The 24290-nt window shown below is 36.7% G+C and overlaps 2 protein-coding genes across 2 annotated transcripts; one reads left to right on the forward strand and one right to left on the reverse strand.

The window, feature by feature from the left end:
- Positions 1 to 9274: 9274 nt before the first annotated feature.
- meaf6 (MYST/Esa1-associated factor 6) lies at positions 9275 to 14597 on the reverse strand. The gene is made up of 7 exons (XM_062436052.1): positions 14508 to 14597; positions 13141 to 13256; positions 12940 to 13027; positions 12786 to 12831; positions 12484 to 12676; positions 9774 to 9807; positions 9275 to 9686 (listed from the first exon to the last, which is right to left on the reverse strand). The coding sequence occupies exons 1-7, from the start codon at positions 14595 to 14597 to the stop codon at positions 9672 to 9674; spliced, it is 582 nt and encodes a 193-aa protein (XP_062292036.1). The 3' UTR covers positions 9275 to 9671.
- Positions 14598 to 14831: 234 nt separating this feature from the next.
- On the forward strand, positions 14832 to 20629 carry stpg1 (sperm-tail PG-rich repeat containing 1). Its single transcript, XM_062435397.1, has 8 exons — positions 14832 to 14866; positions 16090 to 16195; positions 16292 to 16393; positions 17229 to 17408; positions 17491 to 17596; positions 17749 to 17917; positions 18016 to 18206; positions 20556 to 20629. Exons 1-8 carry the CDS (start codon positions 14832 to 14834, stop codon positions 20627 to 20629), a joined length of 963 nt encoding a protein of 320 aa, XP_062291381.1.
- The last annotated feature ends 3661 nt before the right edge of the window (positions 20630 to 24290 follow it).

Genomic DNA, 24290 nt, shown 5'->3' on the forward strand with positions numbered 1-24290 from the left:
GTCCAACTAATTGATATAAAATTACATAAAAATCATAATTTCTTCGGCAAGGTGGATCAAAATTTCACATATACATACAAAATAAGAAAAGTTGAATTGTGGGATTTGTGGGAACCTACAACTATTTACATTAAAACATAATAAACATGGTGACATAAATGGTAAAACTATAAATAAATGGTAAAATTAGATCTACACATACTGTTGGAACTGGCAAACTGGTTCAGACGAATGTCTTTCATATATTAAACAAAATGTCCAATATTGTAAAATGTTTTCTCCTCTTTGATGATACTTAATGAAAACCGTTATATCTCCTTAAACTGTCCTGACAGTCTCTTTCTATGAAACCCTCCCTGCCTTTCCCAAAAATGGCTTTCTGTGGGTGCTCTCATGCAGACTTTCCCTTACTATTACTTACATAATCCACATAAATATTTACAGTTCAGAACCTCTGTGCTGATCTGCTCTGATTGTGTTTATATGGAGGCTGTGCCAGGCTAGTGTCCATGTCAGTATGAGGGAACAGAGAGCACGCATGATGATGGAGTTCAAACGGGCAGTTTTCCATAGAAATGGTGATTTTAGACGACAGTACTTTCATTTCTATGGACCCGATGTTTGCTGAAGCACCTTACGCCTGATATCTCTAGCTTTGCAGTAGCCAGAAAACATCTAAATTAGACAGAAATAAAGATCAGGCAATCAGACTTTATTCATATATCCCCTTTTTAAACAGGTTAATTGAGTTTGAAGCGCTTCACGGTTGACTGACGAGCTGATAATAAGACAAAACAAGTGTAGACCAAGGACAGCATACAGAGAAGGAACAAAAATGATGAAAGAACAAAAACAGAGAACAATTAGAGACCAAAGCACATGAGAGAAAATAAGAATGATTAAAAAGATTTAATTTGTGTCAGAAACAGCACAATTATAACTCAAAAATCTTCTTGTTCCTTCAGTTGGATGTTCGACCTTTCATGTGCACAATAATATACGTCCAAACTTGTTTTAACATTTTTTTGCAGAAGGAGGGGAACGTTTCTCTGAGCTCACTGAAAATATGAGGTTACGGCATGTTCCTACGAGCAGGATTTGTGACATCATAACTATTTTGGAGCCAATCGTGGTCCAATATACAATTTAAACAAGTGCGATGTGGAAGCTTTCAGCACACATAAACTGAGGATGGACTTTATAGTTAAATAAGAGACATCTTGTGTCCAACAGTTAAACTAAACTAATATTTAAATGTTTTTTGTGGGAGAATCCAATCCGACACAATTTATTGCTCCAAGCAGAGTGTTTTTATATGTCTTAAAACATCTACCAGAGATCTTTTAAAGGATTTAGCATGAAAATAAATTGTTTAACTTGAGAACAATACAAAATCTTAACTCAAGGCCCACTTAGGAGAACAGTGTTTTTTCTTAAACTCTTAAAGCTGGTAAGTGGACCTTGAGCTGAGATTACTTTGTCAAGTTTAAAAATATTAAGTTAACATCGGACATTTATCTGAGGAAAGGGAACATGTGGATTTAAAAGTGTAGGCCTTGGTGACAGGTGCTAATGTGAAAATACGACTTCTCCTCTAACTCCGGGCCTGTGCTGTTCCCTCATAAACTCAAAAATGTGTGTGTCATGCAGTGATATACATTTCCTGTCCTGCTTTTGATCATCATTTATGACTCAGTTTTGGTGTTGAGCGACTGCGACAAGCCTGGTCTTTATACGCCGTTAAAAACTTATCACGAGATCAACTCCAGATGAAAAATAAAGGGGCCATGTGATGCTGTTATTTGTTTGAGCTTTTCCCATGACTCTTCCTGAAATATGTTTGACCTTGTTTGCGGGGATGTAGAAGAGCAGTCTTGTTTGGTCCCAGGAGGAGGAGGAAGAGGAGGAGGAGGAGGAGGAAGGACAGGGTTGTAGCTCCACAGTGAATATTCCAGATTTCACGTCATCCCGACCCGCACAGCCTCTGTGGGCTCTGGGGCCCAGATGGACCCTGCTAGTGGAGGCTGCTAAAGCAATTAGACGACATTACTCTGACTGACAGACCACAGAAGAAGAAAAGGGGCTACGCCTCATACAAGACCCTCCACTTTCTACAGTAATTCTTCATGTCATCTCAGGTCCTTCATGTCCACGCAGTAAAAAAGAAAAAGTTAACTCAAAGCAGCACATCTTCAATAAAATGTAATTTAACTTCTTAAATTTAATCTTTGAGTTGATCCAATAATGTTTAGTGAAACATTATTTTACATTATCACAGTTCAGAATTTTTACTTCTGTTATTTGACTTTAAATAACTAAAATCTGTGAGCTGTACTCAATGAGAAAGTCTTGAAATAAGTAACTAATCTTGTGATATGGATAAAAATCCTCAGTTACATACAGTATATAAAACAATATATCACTTAATAATGCAATATTGATGCATCCAATAAGATTTCTGGTAGAAAAAAAAACTTTTGAAACATCTGAGACTGAAAGTTTGTTGATGGAAAAACAATCTTACCACAAGGTTCAATTAGTACCTGGTCAGGAGCTTTTTACTGAATCAAAGGATCAAGATGGGCTGACGTGGACGAGAAGTCCTTGCAGTGATCTGACAGATGGAAATTTGAACTTCTGAAATTCAATGACAACTGAGCAAAATCTATCAGCTGAGGAAGATCGTTTAATATGATCGAAAGCTCCAGAACAGCAACTGGATGGGCCTTATGGTGAGATTCAACCCAGTGAATGCATGAAAAGTAATAACAATATTGCTATAAAACAGTCCTGCTCATTGATTTTGATATCTGACAGTGGACAAATATGTGATGCCTTTTTTTGTATGTTGTCATATCACCAAACCAACTCTACAGGAATAGGTTAGGGTTTTTTTCTGTAATTTGGGTGAATTGAACCATTTAACCTTGGTTTTAATTCAAATATTCCAAGCAATTGGGCGCCCGGTGGCCTAATGGTTAGGGCACATACCACATGACCGCAACATCCACGATTCAACTCCTGGGACCCTTGTTGCATGTCATACCCCTCCCCCTCGCACTGTGCTTCCTGTCTCTTCCCACTGACTCATATAAAAGGCAAAAAAGCCAAAAAAAATAACCTTAAAACATATTCAAAGGAGTGAAAGTAATTCCTTTGACTTTAAGTGCGTAAAGTTATTTTCTGCTTAAATGCTGAGCAGCTCAAAGTCACTTTTTCTAACATCAACAACTTCATTTGAAACTGGTATAAAAGGAAAATATAGAAAAAAAAGTCCACTATTTTAATGTTGCCCTTTGCGGCAGTCATGAGGGAGTTGTAACAACACCACAGAAGATGGAAAACAACACAGCAGACAAGTGAATCTCCGTTTCCAGTGAAGGTCAGAGGCTAAAATTGAGTTGTTTGGAATACTTTTTTTATTCATGTGATGACACTAAAGCTGGACACACATGCTGCGTTTTATCAGCACAATAAGATCATTCACTCAGCTCCTTGGGAGAGCCGTCATGATCCACTTTTGGACTCAGAACATTGATGAAACAATTGTATTATAAAAGAGTCACACTCAAGAGCTGATTTGAAGTGCTTCCAAATGTGAATTTTCCAAGCCAGCTGAGTGATTCAGACAAAGTTTTTTAGGAACAGATTTAATTCTTTTAAGCTGTGGCCTGCAGTTTGCACTTTTCTCATTTGTTAGGACTTCTTATCTGGAAAGTGCAAGAAAGGCCATGAAATAGCCATCCTTGACCTTAGCATATAAGAATATCCTCCTATCAAAACACTACAGTTGAGTCATTAAAATTCAATCTCAAGAATCCTGTTTGGACCCCAACAGCTCAATCAAAGCTTCATCTTGTTTTCCATACAATTTCCTGAACTGACGGGAAATGAAACAAAGATTTGCAGTTAACACACATGAACATGCCTCATTACTCACACGCCTCCTCAAAAATTAAGCAAGAGGAATGCACGTCTGTTTTTGAGCATAAATATTTCCTGCCAGACTGCATTACGTACAGTAGTCGGCGATGCTGAGTACATTTTTGAGTGTGACTTGTGATTGAGTCATGGGCTGACATGTAACCTGGTCCCAACCGCAGACTCTACAGTATCTATGCTGTTGGATGACTGAAGGAGACGTGGGAGGAGACGAGGGAATAAAAATGCAGCTGGGAGGCGGAGGGAGAAAAATGTGCAGTATGTCTCCTAACCTGTGTTAATCTGTACACAATGGACTATCATCACATATGAGTCACCAAGTGAAACCAATTTTGTTGTAGACCTTTCACCATGTTGGTTTAGTGTAAATGTTTGCCAATTATCATTAAACACAAAGTGTGGGCTGATGGGAATGTCATTAGTCATTTTTTAAGTATAGCCTAACAAAGTATCAGACAAATGAAATTTTGATCTGGTGATGGAGCATGCTAGCTTAAAGGTTACAGGATTAAAGTTATTGCAAACTTTAGTTATTGTGCCTGCATTGTAGTGTTATTTTATGTCCATTTTAGTGTATTTTAAGTCAATTTTTAATGTTTTTATCCTTTATATCTTGTTTATTATTAGCATATTTCAGTGTTTCATTCTCTGAGGCACTTTGTAACTGCTGTTTTGAAAACTGCTGCACAAATAAAGCCATTATTTTATTATTAATTCACCCTAAGGGGAGCATAAATATTTGTACAAAACTTCATGTCAATCTAATAGTGGCTGAGACATTTCAGTCAAAACCAAACATGTGAATTCATGTTGGTGCTAAATGAAAAGTCTCCAAACTCATTACAGTAGGATTCAGCATCTGGAAACCATGAATATAAGCTATTATACATTTAGCGAGCACTTTATTAGGAACACCTGTGTGAGCTAATGCAACAGCTCTGCCATAATAAGCTCTACTTTAACGAAGCTTATACATTTTCTTTTTTTTTGTTGACGCTGTGGCGGTACTGATTCCTCAGATCTCAGCTGATCAGTAAGAAGCCTGAGTACCAGTTTCCAACCACATAAAAAAATATAAAAGAATGTTTACTTGGAGAAACAACCTCACAAATGCCTCTTCTGTAATATGTAGAGCTTTTATAAAAATAAACATAATAGCAAGATACAGCCTGTAGGCATTAGGCTATCATTAGGCAAACAAAAACCCTCGCACAAATAGCCCTAGTGATGGTAACCTAGTTAAAAGATTATTTTTTTAATATTCCCTCAAGATCCGCTCTCAATCAGAAATGCAAAACACAGCAAAGAAGACTCAAAAGGCCTGAAAAGAGCAGAGTCTCTGGCCGACAATATCTGCTAAATTAAGGCGAGGAAGGATCAGAATGATTTATGGTCTAACAAACTAAATGTGTCATTTGTTATCACCTAAGTTATAATAGATTTTGTGTATCTTTCCTTCTTTCATATTACCAATGTCTTTTTCTTTTCTTTATTTTTTCCTGTGCATTAGTTGTTTGTGTGTTTGTTCTGTTGTATATGGTGTTTATACCACTTTTCAAAATCAATAAACAGGTGTATCAACCCCTGTAATGAATGGTGTTTTATATCTAAAAGTATTCCTTATATTTTTCCACTCCTCATGTATGTTAATGGGGTGGACCAAAAATTAGGAACACTTTAACATAAGACCACCTTCGATGACCTCAATAATAAACATAAAGTAGAATTATCACCTTTCTGACAATGTTAACAACATCTGAAAGTATTTAAGCTTTGTAAAAGTATGATTTATGGTAGAGATGTTGAAATAGATTGCACAGGTGTTCCTTTTTAAGTGCTCTCTAAGCTTTGAGCCAATAGATCTCGTAGATATTTAAAATATGTCCAGAATAAGTCAAACTTTGATCAGCTGATGGCTCTAGAAGGAAAGTCATTGGCTCCCCGAGTTATTAAGGTTCATCTTCTGGGCATCATGAATGTCTGCACCAAATTTTACAGCAATCTTTATAATAGTTGTTGATTTTATTTCAGCCTGAAGTGGCGGACTGACCAAGACTGTCATCTGGAGCCACGCTGCTAGGATTCCTTTAAAAAAAAAGACAGTCATGATAATAACTGCCTGCTGGAGAGATACAGCAGTGAAGAGTAAAACAGAAAACAGGCATTGTGTCATTCAAACCGAATGAAATGTGACTCTGGGACGGAGGAGCAGTGGTGAAACCGAGGAATGCATTCCAGAGATGGACTCTTCCCAGTCAGACTCTCCATCATTGTGTTTGTCAGCAGCTCTATTTCCTCAGGACGCCATCTCCATCCCCCCATGTGGCGGCGGTGGTGGTGGGGGTGTATTGGACCAGTCGTGACTAATGTATAAGTCACTGAAATGTTCAAGCACGTTTCAAGTTAATGCAGGGAAGCTTTAAAATATGTCTTTTTAATCCAAAAGAGCCAAATAGGGAAGTGTAGCGCTATGGCTCACTGACACCGCCTGAAAGCCAGATTTTTATGCTAAAACAAAGAGAAAAAAAGCTCATGTTGGATGAAAGAATAATCAAATTAGACCATTCCTTCCAACTTTTCCCCCATTACCTCTAAAATCTCCTCTTAAAATGATCCTAATTGCACTATAATCTGTCCAAAATGTAATATTGGCAAAGCTACATACTAATGCTATTTTGGGAATGCCCAAATATTGAGGAATTTTGGAATAACGTTAAAATGAAAATTGATGTTGTGCTTAGATACAAGTAAACATTAAACTCAGGCGTCTGTATTTTAGGATTATATGATGCAGCAAAGCGTCAAGTTGAGTATCATAATATATTTTGAGAATTTGTTGGTATGCTGCAAAGTTGGAATGTCTTCTTCAAATGTGGGTTAGTGATAAACCTCCTGATGTTTCTCTTTCTACTTAATTAAACTTAAAAAGTTATCATCATACATGACTAAAAACTGATTGAACCAATTCCTGCACACCTGACAGTCTTAATGCGTATAAAAGATGAGTTACAAGTTGGCCGTCAGAAGTAAATGAATGTAAATATTTAATGGTGACTATTTATAATACCGTATATGTATATAAATAGATGTAAGATTTATAATGTAGATCTGTGACTATTAATAGTACTAAGATATGTAGTACAGCTGCTTCCTCGTGAGTGAAAGTGAAAGTATGAGTGTGTGTATGTGGGAGTCATTCGAATTATGTATTCGTATTGTTTCCCTTGGGGCGAGGTAGGGCGGGGCGGTGGTTGTAGGATACAGTAGTAGAGGGGTCAGCAATTAAATCCAACCACAGACCTGTTTTTTCATCATTGTTCATCATCGCAGCACTGATTCACATGTGAGGTGTAAAAAAAGAGCATGTAACTTTCCAATATTTTGTTTTTCTTTATTTCTAGTAATTCATTTAAGAATATAATTTCTAAATGAAACTGTTTCTTTAAGGACTGTTTCCAACAGCAAACGTCATGTTAAGTCACTTACAACTTATATTCATACTAATTTGTCAAAAATGATGACATATATGGAAATGTTCCCTCTGTGTTGCACTAAAAGACCACAGATGTAATAATAGATTTGATATCTACCTATGATTTGTGAAAAATAGATTTAAAAAAAGTTTAGCTTTCTTTAGGGGCCAAATGTTTTAGATGGAGGGCCAGATTTGACCCATGAGTTTGTATTTGTTTTCCACTGCTGTAGTATATGATTATTACTGAATATAATGTACATATGTTTTCTATGATTACAGTTAATGATTGAATTTGCAATACTAGTACTAAGTAGAAACCTTTGTGCGCTCCTACATTTAATGTCAAGTTAACATTTAAAGTATTATTCAATCAATCGTTTCACAAATCATTGATCCTGTTCATCAGTTTTTAAGCAAAAATACTCAACATGAATTATTTCCAGCTTCTCTGTGGGGAGTAATGTGCTTATGTGGTTTGTTTTATGGACAAGTTTTACACACGAAACAGTAAATCTAGAAAGCAGTCAGTAGATTAATTACTAATATGACATAACAAGGTCACATTGATCCCCGTGGTTAAAAAGTGCTTCCTTACTGACACTAACGAACATGTTTCTATGCCCATTTATGTGCATTAATGTTGTTCCACACATACAATCAATGATTAATTGAGACATTTGTATAAGCAAACATGGCCGCAGCCGATAGTGAAAGGTTAATGAATATCAAACACAATACTAAATATACTGTATGCAGGGTGTCTGCACATTTTAAAAGAACACATTTAATGGCTTTTAAAGACCTCAAGGAAAAAATAATACCATTGCTGAGACTTATAATAATAATAATGCAAAAGCAGGATTTTTACTGTTGTAGTGGGTTGAAATGGAGCTCATTTTAAAGTGACGACATATATGGACTGAAACTAGTTGTTAGTTTTATTATAGTTCCAACTGCTGATTATTTTCTAACTTAAATTAATAAGTTGATTGGTTGGTTTATATACAATAATCAGAAAATAACAGTAATAATAATAAATAAACTGAACAAATAAAACTATGCTCATTCATTCGGCTGCAACTCAAATCAAATTTAATGCCTTAACTCCTACATTAAATATTTTTAGACCTTGAATAATAAAAACGTAAATTTAAAGATATTTTAAGACTTTTAAAGGATCTGCAGGGACCTTTTGTATGTTACTGCTGCAGACATACAAGCATTATGATTTGGCGCATCCTAGTGAAGAAATCAGATACTGCATGCTGACTACACATGGATTAAAAGCTTCACAAACACCTTCTAATCAAAAAGCATATAAGGAAACAAATTTCCAAGCGATTAAAGCATCTATTTGTTTAAACAGTTTAAGAGATGCTGGGTTATGATTGAGAAAAGCCAGACGACCCTGTGTTTGTGTGTGTGTAGCGCAGGGTTGTCGTCAGCTCGAGCTCGGAGACGCCTGTTTACTTAAGTTACTATTTTCATAAAACAAACAGCGCTGTCACAAGAGAATGCGCTGGCTGTTCTCTGTATCAGTAAAGTAAACACTTTGATCATATTTGGATCTTTTTAAAAAAGCAGCATGAAAAAAAATAAGGGAAAAAAATGTATAACTTTTATGGACCATATGTGTGGGAACGCCATCCAACTAGTCAATTTCCAAAAGGCTCATTAGAGCTTTCTGGCATGTCTGACACAGAGATTTGAGGCAATAATTACAGCCAGGCTTCAAACTTATCAGACAGTTCACAACCTCAAACTAACTCTGCTGTGATGAGTGACACAAAACACTCCCTTCAGAGACTGGATCCTATAATAAATACCCAAAACACATAAAGACTCACGTTACTGGTATTTTATTCTTTTTTTGCAAAACAAAATACGTAATAAAAGAATCAGGGGCATTCAGGGGATTTATACGAGTATGTGACACTTAACAAAAAGCAAAAAAAAAAGCTTTCTTACAATGGGAAACATGGCGATAAGCTACATAATAAATACATTTTTTTTAAACACTATACAAGGATGGTGTGTTACTGGAGGAGAGCCTCGACAGGCCCCGAGTAACATGCAGGGGTGGCGGGGTTTTTTTGGGTGGGGGGAATGTTTCGAGCAATACACACAGTACAGACTGAAACATGACCGAAAAAAAGGCATACAAAGTTCATAAAGTCCAGAAATGTTGTGTTTTTCTACATGTATCCTCTCTCTCTTGGGTGTGTGTGTGTGTCCAGGTCGTCAGTCGTCTTTGTTAGGTTGAATAATCCTGCAGAGAGAAAAAGAAAATGATTAAGAAACAGTCACCAAAGTATTTAAAAAAAAAAGAATTACATGTGAAAAGAACTCAACTTACAGCTCTTGGCTTTTTGTTAACCTTCATGTCAAACCTGCAACAAAAATTAAAGTGAATATTAGATTTTAACGGATCATAAAGCTCGAACTGAGAGGAAAGCAGCGTCACTACTAAACCATGAGGAAGCCTAAAAAAAACAAGCCCGTAACAAGAACGCTAATTGACCAGGTGTCTGTTCTTGTTTGTGCACAAAACTGAAGCCAACCCAAAATCTGACAAGACCAGCAATGTAAAGTTATTGCTGGAATTGGCGAGGCACACTTGAAACTGAATCTGGGATCAGAAAGATATGACGTAATCGCCCAGAAACAAGCAACAACAAAAAAAAAAATCTAATGGAGTTTAGAGTGATGGATGCTGATAATGCATTCAAAAACTTAAAAAGAATGAAGTGTTGGACATGCAGTATGACCGAATAACTAGCAGGCTTCAACTCAAAACTCTAGGTCGACAGAAGCGAGGCAGAGTGCAGGAGGAAACTGTGGAAGAAGTAAAAAAAAAAGAAAAAAAAAAAAAAAAAAAAAAAAAAAAAAAATGGAGTTTACAGGCAGGCAGGACGTAAACACCACAGGAAGCAGGAAGTAAAATTCAGACTTACTCAAAGTCATAATCAAACATGGCAGAAGGGCTGGAGAGGGGGGCAGCAGTAGAGAGAGGGGGGGTGGGGGGAAAGGAAGAGAGCAGCAGCTGTTAGTTCACAAACCTGAGTCTAAAGCCCTAATGTCTACATAACACTGCAGTCCCGACTTTACAGAGTGAGAGAATCGCTTCCTCGCAGTGTGTTTTTAAGTGGAGCGCCTGCTGTGTTAATAAGTGGTTAGGACAGTAAAGCATGAGTCAAATACAGGTTGACAATAAATAGGAGGGTAACACAGTGACATTAAATAAAAGATCTTATAATAAATAAAATTTCTACTTAAACCAGTTTGGTCACTGAATTTTTTTTAAAAATGCACTAAAACTGCCCCTTATATTAAATATAGTTTTAGTAATAAACAATGCCTTTACATGCACTTCAGCATCACTGGTTCTTTAATAGTGTCTGGATGCACCACGGTATAAGAAAAGGGAATTAATAAGAAGGAAAAACATTTCTTTTACACAAAATAGAGCAGTTTTCTTGTGAAAATCGGAAATTCCTCAACACAAAACATGGAAATATGCTTCTCCAAAGACTTTTGTACGTGTCTCAAAACTGCAGACCTGCACCTAAAACAAATTAGTTGGTTGGTTCAGTACTTGTGCAGCTCAGAAAAGTATAATTCAAGTTTAAGAGGGGGGAAAAAAAATCACCAGATTTATATTGAGTTTGTAACCTGAGACGACGGGTCACACACACACACACCAGTACACAGCGCTTCATTTTAAATGGATCACAAGGCAATATAGCTGAGCGATATATTGTATCTATATCTAGATATGAACGTGCAAGATATTAATAACACAAAAAGCAACAATATGGATGATATCAAATAGAGATAAATACATTTTTATTGATTTCAAATGTATTTATCTTGATGCAGACAATTTTCACTGTCGTTTCATTTCAAATATTGTTAAAGCGTTGTTTGATAGTAGAGGCTGCAGAAAAATGCTTATTTTTAAGACTGTTATTGGTCTGTTGTGAGTAATAAACTATTTTGTTGAGTAGCTACACTGTAATGTCTATTTGGTATTATTATACTGTTTTGTTTAAGAATGACACTTTAAATTTCAAACAAGTGTAAAATCAGTCATATCGTATATCGAGATATTTGGTTTCAATATCAAGATATGATAATCTGTCCATATCGTGCAGCCTTACAAGCCAAAAGCGCTGGGAACCACTGACTTATATAAGCAGTTTAAGGCATCAGGTGCTCTGTTGCTCTGTCGGATGGTCAAACCACTTTAAAAACTTGTTCCCCAGAAAGTTTTTTTACTTTCTGAAACTGAACAAGTGCGCTCATTTCATGCTTTGACTGATCAGCTGTAAGAAGAGAGTAGGCAGGATTTCGACCTCTCTTTTCACCCCCATTCTATACGTCTTATCTCTCTTCACGACGGACATTGTCTTAACCCCTGAGTGTGGTGCCTCGACACTTCCCGAATTGACTGTTGGCTTTCTGCAGTAATTTTTTTCCATGATTGTAAACAAATCGTGTTAATGAGATATTCTGGGATTGGAAATGGGGGATTAAGGGACTTTCTCACTAGATTCCTCCTGGGGGAAAGTCATTGTTGGGCATGTATACCTGTAACCAGGTTTCTAGTCAGTTTTTTTCGTTTTCAGTCATTTACAAACTGCGATACGTGCTCATATTCAAAGTAATGTAATTGTAAGTCAGACTAAAACTGACATTATGTATCTTCGATAAATCTTTGTAGCAGAATTGACCATTTGTACAATTCAGACACATTCACACAGTCAATAATGTGCCTGAATTTGAATCAGAGGGCATAATCCTGTATCGCTAATACATTTAAAATGAGCAATGGTTCCAGAGAAACTTTGACGAATGACCTATTGCAGGTCATTGTGGATTTTACAGTAACCAGGTTACCACAGCAGAGTGCATGTAAACACATCGCAGTGAAGCCTGCTTTATCACATATAAGCAAACTCATTCATTGGAACATATTAGGCTGCTGTTCATGAAACACAGCAGAGGGGAATAAAACCGGCAGAGATTAAACAGCAACAGTTGGCACTTCTATCATGACTTTCTACCTGTGTCTGTTTTTATTCTTTCTCTTCTTGTGGCTTCCGTGATGGCTGCCAGATGAGGAGGAGGAGGCAGCCTTTTGGGGCTTTAGGTCCTGCAGCGTCGAGTCCACGTCCTCCGTGTCCTCCTGGCTGGGCTCGTTTTCTTGGTTTTGGAGATCGGGCGATGCGTCGCTTTCTGTGCCGCTGCCTGCCTCGCCTGACGAGGTTCAAAACACAGCAGAAAGTCAGTATGATGTTTGCAAATTCAAACGTCCGATACAGAAAATGTTCCCAATGCTGCTCACTTTAGAAAACGGTTGACTCACGTTTTTCATTCATGTGATCTGGTATCCCGCCGAGTGCACATACCGCCTGCCGATCAAAAGAAAGAGAGGGTTCAATGAGCAGCTATTTTCTTGTTACACAGAAAATTAATAACTGAGATACTGCGTGAAATATCTGAGCAGGAGGAGGACTTACTGCAACTGACGTGACCGACGACTTGCTGAATAAACGTTCTGCCTCCTTAAATTTCCTGTTTCTTCTATCAGTCTTACTATTGGAGTTCCTGTTAGGATTACAAAACAGACAAACAACATTGAAGTATTAATTTGCTTTCAATATGCTAAATAAAACTAAAGAGCCAAAGATTTATGTGTCTTTATGTATTCTTATACTTACTTTTGGTTGGTGAGGTATCGGTCCCATCCTCTGATGATGTTTCCATACATCTGAGTGTCTTCTAAGTAGCTGCCCTCAAATGCATATATTTGTCTTTCCAGGTTCACCAGCGTCTCCTAAAGGAAATCAATTGGAATTAATGTTGGATGTTTGTGTCGCTAAATATTCATAATATCTAGTTGTTTTTATATAGTTTAGCATCACAACAAATATCAGTCAAACTCTGAGAAGCATCTTAATCAAAGTAACTTTGACTGCATCAGCTTTGGCTCACCGAGTTAATATGCATCACAGCTAAATTCTTACATGCAATGACAATATTATTAAACAGACTAAGTGCTCCACTTAGATGCACGTTTGTCAAGGCTCTTGATATGATTATGGGGTGAAGTCAGGGATGCAATGGCAGTAGAGTTTGATTAGCTAGGAGCTGGATGGATAGAAGACACCGGAGAAGGCAAAACAGTCCAACTTAGCGGCAAGAATCAGATTGTATTCGCCAAGTTACATAAGAAATTCAATTTGGTCAACAAACTGTTGAAACCCCCCGAACCCCTGAACTCTTCCCAACATACACACTCACAAACCCTGGGACTAAGTGCAATATATATGCCACTACTGCTGCACTTCACTATTTATACATTCACATAATTATTTATCTGTGATACATACATAAATATATTTGTATAAACATACTGGATTTTTGGGGCCGATGCTGATACAGATACTAAGAAGTAAAACATTTTTTTATTGTATTTCATTATATTTTATGTGCAATGACAATGAAGTATCTATCTATCTATAACAGTGTAAGAAAGAGATAAGTTAAGTAAAAGTATGAATAACAGTTTGGATATAAATATAAATTTGAGTGTGAATAAACTGTGTGCGGTTATTAAGAGTATATACATTTTAAAAATCTATATAAATCTACACTATGCAGGGCAGACAAACACTATGAAAAAGTCAGGCTGCAAACTGATGTACCGGTATACACAATAAAGCCACAGCGTCTACATATCGCGAGATCTTCGCTAACATTACGCCGGGCGCCAGCTAACAATTAGCTGTTAGCGGGCTATGTTTTCCAGCCCAAAAACGCAGCAATAACAACAATTCGTGTGATCAAATACGATGTATTCACAAAGCTAGCAACACATGCGTTTTATACAGTACACCAGCACCCAATATGTTGCGTTAAATAGACAATAAATATAGCAAGTAGTGTTAGTAGAGGCCTAAGCTATAGGTTAGCGGCGCGCATACTGTGAATAAAACGTGAACGCGATTCTATGCAAGACAAGAAACAAACCTAACCATAACGCATTGTAAACGAATATATATATACATGCACAACGTTAACTTACAGCAAGCTCTTGTTTCCTTTTCACCAGCTCGGCGAGCTCCCGGCGGGTGTCCGGGATCTGTGGTGGAGTCGCTTTCGCATGCATCGCCATGATGGATCGGGCTATCTGTGGAGGGAGACACAACAGTGGCGGGTTTGGTTTTAAAAAATGCAGCGGAGCAGCGCGCCTGTTTCTCACCGCCAGATGGCACCACAGGACGCGCTCTGTTTTTACGTCGCCATAGAAACCAGCATAGCAACCCGCACATAGCAACTTGCCAGGAGCTTTATACAGTACATGCTCCAGATTTATTTTACCTGCGCTTTCCCTCCCCCCATCTGAACTATGGGCAACATGTACCGAGGACTTATTAAAAGTGAGTCTACATATTGTTATAACTAGCTTTCATTTCTGTGGGGTTGCAGCACAAAAATATAGTCTTTTTCTATTAAGTGTTTCCCCTTCTATTGACTTACATAGACTTACAAATATTCAGAGGCCTTTGTTTGCCCTTAATGAGGGTCAAAGGCCTATGTATGGTTTATATATATTTGCAATCTTTTAGTTATTTATAAATTGATATTCAGGGTTACTTTGGAAATGTACAGGTTACAGATTACTTGTTAACCTTTTTTTTTTTTATTTTTTTTTTTACAATGTAATAAGTAATGTAACTATTTCAATTACTTAATCAAAGTAATGTAGTTTATTACTTTTGATTACTTTTCTTATTTTCTAACAAATGTTTTCAGCTGTTAGAGTAAGTGTACCCATTAAGCCCACCAAAACCTAAGTTCAGGTGTTTTTCATGGATACTGACATGATGTATAAGGGAGATCATTTCTTATAAAGTAAAATGTATATCTCATTTGAAAATGTATTCATTAGTTCATGTAGATTTTGGAATATAAAATAAAGATACTTTAAGAAAAAAGTCAAAGGTCTGGCATAAATGTGTCACCATTGTGTGTTTCAAATAAGCCCATGTCATGATTTCTTTATGAAAAAAACCTACTGAGCAAAATCTTAAAGGTCTGACTTCAAATGTAACGCCCTTTGTAATCATCAACATTTTCATAAGTAACTGTAATTTAATTACACATTTGATCTTCCATAGCTTTAACATATTACAGTTACATTTATATTGTAATGAAATTATGTAATGCCATTACATGTTACTAGTTACTCCCCAACACTGTAGATATTACAATTCCTCTTATGTTTTTATGTTATGTGTGCATATATTGTTGATATTTCCTCGTCCTTTATCATTGCCTTTCATAGTTGTTATTCTTTTCTTGAAATATTGAAAAAAATAAGATAAAATGTATCTTTGCTGATAACTTTTGGGAGAAATTCAAATTGACACAGTAGTACAGTGGAGTAAAGTGATCAAATAAAATAAGTAAACTAAAATACTACATACAGTTCCTGAGATTATATACCTGTGTGTGCAATGTAATTTTTTTACAGTACTTTGGTTGTTTTAAAATGTTCATTATAACTAAAGTAGATTTGATTTTTGATAATAAATATGTGACACATATATGACATTCTTCTTATCTTTTTTTTTTTTTCTAGAAAAGAAGATCCCTGATGGCAGTGTTTCATCTTCAATACCAACAAAATACCAAACGGTGGTGATACAAAATCAAGAAAAAAAAGGGTTTTCATCTCAAGCTAAGAGGTTCCCATCACAAGTCTGTCTGGTAGGGAATCTGACTTACTCAACTCATCTTAATACAAGTTATAAACATCTTTAAATGGAAGTTATGCAACATAACCATGAAGTGTATTTGTTTCAGAATGAAAACCCAGGACCAGGCAGCTATGTTTGTATGTCCAGCACTGAGGTTAAAAATCCTTCTTTCTCAAAGAAAGGCACCACAGGCTTCGTTGGATCCAAGGTCAGATCCTCTGGGTTATTTTCACTTTATTCAGCAATGGTGAAAAAAAGTACATTTACTGAAGTGCTGCACCATTTCATCCTACTTTACACTTATACTCCACAATATATCAGAAGGAAATATTGTACTATTTACTCAACTACAGTTATTTAACAACATTAGTTACTAGTTTCTTTGGAGATTAACATTTATCATTCAAATGTATTGTTATATATAAGACTTCCCAACAGTATATACAAATATTATTTCTGTAATATAACTTTATTAAAGCTGTAATGATGAGTCAATTAATCAATTAGAAAATCAAAAGAAATTCATCGGCAACTGTTTTGATAATAGTTTTAGTGTTTCTTTTGTTTTTTGTTTTTTTTAGCAAAAATACCAAAAATGAGATGATTTAAGGTTCTTGAATTTGATGATTTAAACTGAACATCTTTTGCTTTTGGACCTGATTGCTTTTGAAATGTATAATTATAAAATTTCACTACAAAACAAAAACAATGAATCAATTAATTGGAAAAACTAATTAGTAGATTAGATGAATCAGTATTGAAAATAATTGTTAGTTTTATATACATATTAGTGTAGTCACTTTTACTTACTCGGATAAATTATCGTTTTTAAAGCAGGACTTACCTGCAGCAGTGAATACGTTTTTATTCCTCAGAATCGATAAAACCCCCAAATGTCCACAAAAATATAGAGGACATGTCCTTGTTGTCTTGAATGAAAGCCATGGTGTGACGCTAAGCTTATATTTCAATGAGAGGTTTTGAACTGACACGTTTCAGCATCGGGAGCATTAAAATGTTTTGTCATATAATTTCTGTGCCAGGCTGCCAGAGCTTCCAGTATCTCCCAGAGAGGAATACCAGGACCAAATGCATACAACCTGCCGAGCTGCTTCTTGAACAAATACGACTTTAACACCGGAGTCTCCAGAGTGTTCAGAACACCTGTGGCTGTGCAGCCGGATTTTCCAAAGAACGAAACTCCAGCTCCAAATCAATATGATGTATGTATGTATGTGAAATATCCTAACGTCAGTCATCAGTGTCTTTTAGGTTATGTGTAACTACTTCTCTCTTTCTGTGCAGGTCAGTTGTGAGGGTAAAGAGAGAAACTTCTCGATGGCTGGTACATCATCCTTCCTGTCAAAAACTGGGCGCGACGTCTTGTGCTTAAACTATATGCCATCACCATGTAATTATCTCTATTTCTCTGATTTCTCTGTGTAAGGTCATTCATAATCTCATGTTAAATATTTCTTTTACTGTTTCCCTTTTGTCTTATTAACAATTTCATCTCTTTTTTCTCTTGCTTTCTCTGCTATTAACATCATACATTTGCTAAAGGCCATTATGAAGTGAACAGCAACTTACTCCACAGTGGCTCCAAGGCAATCCTGTCCCCCTTCAAATCAAAAACTAAGAGAATCCCCCCTCCAATGGACAACCGTGTGCCAGGTCCAGGAGCCTACACTCCACATCAGCCCCCTGCACCTGTGAAGAAAACCATCCTCCCGTGAGTAATATACAATATCCACCGGCCTTGAATGTGTGGTCCTGTTATTTCTTTGTTAGTAATCCAAAAATTGTGCATCCTGGCAACTGTGCTTCAAGGAGGAGATGTTACCTGGCAATATCAGCGCCTCCTCTGATTGTTCCTAAGGACCCTCCTCTGCCAGGACCTGGACAATATGACCTAGGGCTTTATGATGGTCTGTTCAAGCATCCCATGCCTACTGCTGCGTTTGCATCCAAAACTGAAAGGATGCCCCAAGACTCACGGGCCAGTCTGAGGCCAGGCCCAGGTAATGACATGCAAGAAAAATCATTTAAATAAATCTGTTAGAAAAATAGCTTTATCTTGCAGTTTACAGAGCATTTTATTTGTTGGTATGCATTGTTATTAGTCAGCGTTCTTATTTTTATGAATAACTAGACAAGTACATGTGAAAACCTCCGTAAAACACAATGAATACTAAACATCAGGTTTTGTTTCCCAATTTAAAAAAAAATAATCAAGAATCCTTTTATACATTTCATGCACAACTGCAAAAGAGGCAGAGATACTGACTTCTGTAGGGGCCTTTCTGTCGTGTAATATACAATCATTTTCAAACACTAGTTTGCCCAGTGTGGTAACATGCAGATGTTTTACAGCTTTAAATACCTATATTGGGGGGCAGATTAGGGATGCTTTAAATTTGCGTTCCTGCTCTGGGAGCTGTTGTAATTTAATGTGGGAAATATAGGAAATTGCTGACTTAAGTATATGTAAATTAGGCTGCATAAGAAAAAGTAGGCACATATTAAACTTTAATGACACTAGTGCACTGCCTGTTCAAAGTGGCCTTTTCAGCACGGGCTGATTGCTTGGCCGTGGGCCACTACTTCAATCCTAGGAGAATTAATAGAGTTGATGTGAGGTGTGAATGAGTAGATACACCAATGACATGAAAGAAACTAACATTATATTATACAGAGAAGTTAGAAATAATAAGCACTCTTACAGTAAATACATGTTCTTTTCTTATTACAAATAGCCTAAAATAATGGCTGCACTTAAGAATAAAATAATGTGCATCCTAAAATAGTGGATCGGTCATATTGGGCTTATAGATTGTTCTTCTCTCTGACTTGTGTCCCACCTTATCTGTGCTCTCCCTGACATGCTGGAGTCAATCAGCAAAGCCCTGAAGCTCCTTTGTGCCCATGCTCATTACTGGTTTATTAATATTAAATGTATTGCATGTTAAAATTGCACCAAATTCGACACTGTACTTCCTTTGGTACCCTGCCATACCCCCACCAAGAGTGGAGTCAATCAGATGAATGGTTCAAGAGATACATGAAGGACACACATACAGAAAAAGATTGTTTCTTTGAGTAGAGAGATATCATAAAATAGCTTCTTGAGTTTGCTTATTTAAGACTGGACTTTTTTCTTTAACCCCCTCTGAGTAAGTGAAGCTTATATGCAAACCAATCTCTGTCCATCTACTCATCAATATTTCAGTTCCTTACAAGCAAAATTAGCTATCATGTCTATCTGAGAAACATGTTCATCATGGTTGTGTTCCTCTCTTCTAACACAGAGAAGAGGCTAGAAAGTGTTAAATACTGCTCTAAATAGCTACCTATGTTACTGGTTAGTTGGTTAAATAATTCACATTCTAGGTTTGACCCTTGACCCCTATAAGGTCAGTAAGGTTAATGAGGTTTGACTGGTGTTTAAGTTGGCTAAAGGTTTGTTTTTGCACTCTATCAAATTTCACGTGTTATTTATTGTTAATGGTGTTTCTCTCAGTTACACCACAAACCTCACAGATCTCACTGATGAGTTGGATTACTCTTCTGTCAAGAGCTATTACATTTGAAACATTTAGATATGTGATAACTGCATTTTTTAAAGTAAATTTAAATTGTATATGTTTACAATCCATCATGTATGTATATGTTTAAACTTCTGTTTTATCTTTCATTTTCAAGGCACGAAGTAGTCACTGTATGAAGTGTTTGCATCAGTTCCATCTGCCAATGTAGTCCTTCTCTCCACTCTAACAAACAAAGAGAGGAAGGTTGTGCAGGAATAAAACAAAGAAAAAAATGATACATCATAAATGTTTAATAGAAATATTCTCATCAAGTATTGTGATAAAGTCAATGTGCAATCCGTTAGTTTTTAAGTGTCATTGAGAGGCAAATGTATAAAGTACAATAAAAAGATAATTCTTCAACTGAATGGATCAAGTTTTCCCTTAATCAAAACTGACCCATTTATATAGAGAATGCCCTTAATCTAATTTAATGTAATCTAATTTAGAGGATTTTAACCAGAGCTTGGCAGGTCTCATTGAACATTTATCTCTGTCTCTTATCGCCTGGAGCTAAAGAGAGGAGTAGCTTCTCTGCAAATGGTAACTGTCACAAGTTCACCTTGATTTTAGATAAAATTATAAATCATGCAGATAGTGCACAAATTCATCTCCATGAGATATTATAATCTCCAGGTACAGGTAGAAGATGTATATGTCTATAAATCCTAACTAATGCACATTTTTATATCAGTTCAACTCATTCCACAACTTTGTAAAGTGACATTAATGTGATGATGTTCATGTAAAGCATTAAAATAAACCTTCTCTTCCTCTTTTTAGGTTTCTATAATCCACAGATTCTGTCAAAGCAGTCCTTCTTTTACAACGACTCCAGAGTCTGGATTCCTGTGTGAAGCTTTCGAGGAAACCTGCCCCGCATATATGGAAATATGTTGCACAATTAAACTGTGATTATCTGAAAAATGCTTTAATGCAAAGCCTGTGTCTGTGTTAAAATGTACATGGGTTCAAATATATATGACCTTTTTTTTTTTGATTATTAAAATGTACTTTTTGCAAGTAAGTAGGTTTATTAAGATGGAAACTTGTTGAAGTATTTTGGAACAATAAAAGCGTAAGGTGATGCCAAAACACTTGAAAATCCAAAAGTTTTTATCCTGATGCTCTTATCAGAAGATGATATGGCATTAAGTGTTGCTGCTGTAGTCACAACAGCTGCTGGTCCAGTCAGTGGTACGCCACAGTAACAGCTGAGAGCTTGAGATGACATCGCGGTGCCAACTGCTAGAGGGCAGAGCAGAGGGGTGGAGTGTGACTCTGTATGTGAGCAATGTGACTGACTGGGCATGAGGCAGGGATGGCGTTTAACCAGAAAGACAAATGGACACATCAGTCACTCCCTTCATCAGATGCCATACTGGTGAAACAGTGACAATAAGACTTTTCTGACTCCTTTTCTTTATTGTTTAACCCTTACATTGTCTGGGTCAAATTGAACCTGTTTTGACATTTGACAGCTGTAAAAACACCACAAATAGAATAGAATAGATCTTTATTGTCATTGCAAGTATACAATGAAACTCCATTTGAGCAGTCCAATGCAGCATAAAAAAATAAAATAAGATATAAGATATACACATAACATTAATACACACACGCACGAGCCAAACCCATACCCATGGCCCTATACACATTCATACCTATACCCATAAAACTTTAAAAAATGGTCTTAAATATAAATAAATAAATAAATAAGGGGCAATGAGACACGACAGTATTCACAGTTCATTATTGCAGAGTTCATTATTGCACATGAATTGATGACTTTTCCTAAAGTGGCCCAAAATGCACACAAATGAAAATATTTTAAAATGTTATACTTTTGTATAGGTGCTACACATTGTTATTGTTGTCCATTGAGGCTGTTCTGGGTCAAATTTGACCCGTATATTGTCGTGGCTTTTGTTAAATGAGTAGTTAATAGTTTTAATAAGATAGTAGTTATGAAGATTTCTTTTTATGATGTAGCAGTGAAGACTGATGGCTCCAATGGTTATACAATAAACCCCACAGTTCCATAAAGTTCTTATAATTTTCAGTTTCAATAAAATACATTTAAATAATTATTGCTATGTTATATTTTCATGTCTTGGGTAAAATAGGACATGATATTGTGTGATAATAGGTGTTTTTTCTCTAAAATCGAGTGGTGTAAATCCTAAAAAAATACACTCTCTCTGCTTTCTGAAACATTAATAAAGGTTTAATCACCCTATGATTGATCAGTCAGATCGACTATTGATGCTGTCTGTAGTTCAAAATTTGGTATTGACATTTTTTATGAGGGGATTCTTGAGAATATGAACAGCATGTAAGGGTTGAAACATTTTTCACACAAGATAAGACTGACTGATTAAAACAAAATGGTATTTATATGTATCTCATGCTCTTCTCCATCTGCAGAGACAAAGAAGGATGCACTCCAGTTTAAACAGCAGCGTCATCTGCTCACAAGGAAATCAGTTGGCGATTTTTCCCCAGCTTTGCTCTCGATAACTGCACCAACTGCAGACATGCTTGACTCCCACTATGCGGCAGCTGTAGTTATATTCAGACTCTGACTTCAGCAGTGTGCTCTCCAAATATGTGTACTCGCCCCTGTAAAACCAAACCATTGTGTACTTGGGAGGGGGTTTTTACAATAAGAGGAGCATTTTATAACTGCGAAATGTGCTCTCCCTCCGGTTAAACGTGCATTAGGAGAGTCCAGAGAAATGTTTTAAAGTGTAACTGCAGGCTGTTTGTTGGAGTCCTCTTGGGTTGGAGTCGTTTTGTGGTGTCTTTTGTAGTAGTGAGTGTAGGAGGGGCAATTAACTGCGTGCCTCTGTGGGTTTATGGGAGGCCCTCTGATCCTCACCATGGCTCAGTCAGGTGAAGGCGAGTATGGACACGCACTCCCTCAAAGAAAGTCTCACCAACAAAAGATCTTTGCTGTAGAAACAGATCAAAGCTGCATGCCGAGTCTCTTATTGATCCTTCCTGATTAAAAATCCTTCCATATCTGTACATTTAGGTGCTCTAACTAGGTATATTTGGCTCTTAATGCCCCCATAAAGGGCTTAGAGATACAGTAAAACTCATTTGCAAGATCTATAAAGTCACAATAAACTGATGCTGCCTACACGAGTGGAGAGCTTATCATGTTGATTTGAGCTTATATGTGTGTTGCTTGGCAGTACACAAGTAGATTGAAGGCACAATTTGTCATGCTGTAATTTCAAAAGGCTACATGACGTATTTATGGAAACCTTTTTTAGTATCAGAACATGATGGTATGACTCAATAACATAAACAAAAACATGGAAAGCTTTTGAGGTTTTCTTGTCCTGTTTGTCCAGCATATTTGTGTTTCTAGTGGTGTAGCAATGTTGGCATGTTAGTCTTTGGTCCACTCTGAAATATCTCAACCACTGTTGGATTGATTGACATGAAATTGGATGCAGATATTCGCTATCCCCAGAGGATGAATTTTAATGACTTGAATTGTCCACGAGTGCCACCAAGAGGTTGACATTTGTGGTTTTTATTCAAATATCTCAACAATTATTGGATGGACTGCCATGACATTTTGGACTGACATGTATTCCCTCCTTAGGATGAATGCTGTGTGTCTGATTGTGATAAGCAGACTGTCTTGTACATCACATGATCAAGTCCAGCAACTGCAAGAACTTTGGTGATCCCTTAACTTTTCATCTGGCACAATTGACAAGTGTAGTATTGTCTTTGGACATACGTTGAAGCCGTCTATTATCTCTTTTTGGTATTTTTAGTCACTGTCTTCTAATGCTTGATTGTCTTGCTTCACTTGTAAGTCACCTTAGATAAAATCGTCTGCAAAATGACAAAATGTAAATATCTACAGTTTCAGATTGTTGCAGTGGATGAAAAGATTCAACCTGAGGAGGACTCAAAGTTTTAACTGTGTTTGAATATCATTGCCAGTGCAACAAAGACTCCCTTCACTGATTCAAGATAAATTAGGTAATTTGTTTATTCCTTGTTTGTTCCTTGAGATTCCTTCAAAATACACCCTTGCCCCTGTTGCTGCAACTCATGACCTGCAGGAGCAACATTTTCTAGGAAAACAGCTCCAGTTTACAGTGTGATCAGTGTCATCGGGCACCTCTCAAACCGTCTGGTCTGTTGTTTTGTGATAGAAATAGATGCTAATCAAGAAATTCAATGGAAGACATGGAGACACAGCAACAACACTGTCATATTTATATAGAAGTCTAGTCTGCATACTGTATGTGTGATGAAAGGAGATGAACATGATAAACAAGGTCTATTGAACACTGCCTGCCTTTCCCCTAACTCTCTATTGCATTTCCTGCCTTAGCATTTACAAATGCCATTACTGCATCAACAAATCATTTTTTAACAGACTCCAGACTCAACTTGCTCCCTCGCAGGCACCAGCAGCTCAGATCAAACTCCATTAGCCCAGATGGAGCTACTTCTCTTCCCCTTTCATGTGTCACAGGGCAGCCA

The sequence above is a fragment of the Scomber scombrus genome, chromosome 16 (genome assembly GCF_963691925.1).
Source record: "Scomber scombrus chromosome 16, fScoSco1.1, whole genome shotgun sequence".
Taxonomy (NCBI): Eukaryota; Metazoa; Chordata; class Actinopteri; order Scombriformes; family Scombridae; genus Scomber; species Scomber scombrus.

What these genes read in the sequence shown, in the direction of transcription:
- meaf6 (XM_062436052.1), bottom strand. Translation starts at nt 14,597, where the DNA reads ATGGCGATGCATGCGAAAGCGACTCCACCACAGATCCCGGACACCCGC. An exon ending in CGATACCTCACCAACCAAAA is followed by an intron (nt 13,028 to 13,140) that starts GTAAGTATAAGA and finishes TAATCCTAACAG; the next exon opens with GAACTCCAATAGTAAGACTG. An exon ending in CGTCGGTCACGTCAGTTGCA is followed by an intron (nt 12,832 to 12,939) that starts GTAAGTCCTCCT and finishes TTTGATCGGCAG; the next exon opens with GCGGTATGTGCACTCGGCGG.
- stpg1 (XM_062435397.1), top strand. Translation starts at nt 14,832, where the DNA reads ATGGGCAACATGTACCGAGGACTTATTAAAAGTGA. An exon ending in CGAGGACTTATTAAAAGTGA is followed by an intron (nt 14,867 to 16,089) that starts GTCTACATATTG and finishes CCCTGATGGCAG; the next exon opens with TGTTTCATCTTCAATACCAA. An exon ending in TCCCATCACAAGTCTGTCTG is followed by an intron (nt 16,196 to 16,291) that starts GTAGGGAATCTG and finishes TATTTGTTTCAG; the next exon opens with AATGAAAACCCAGGACCAGG.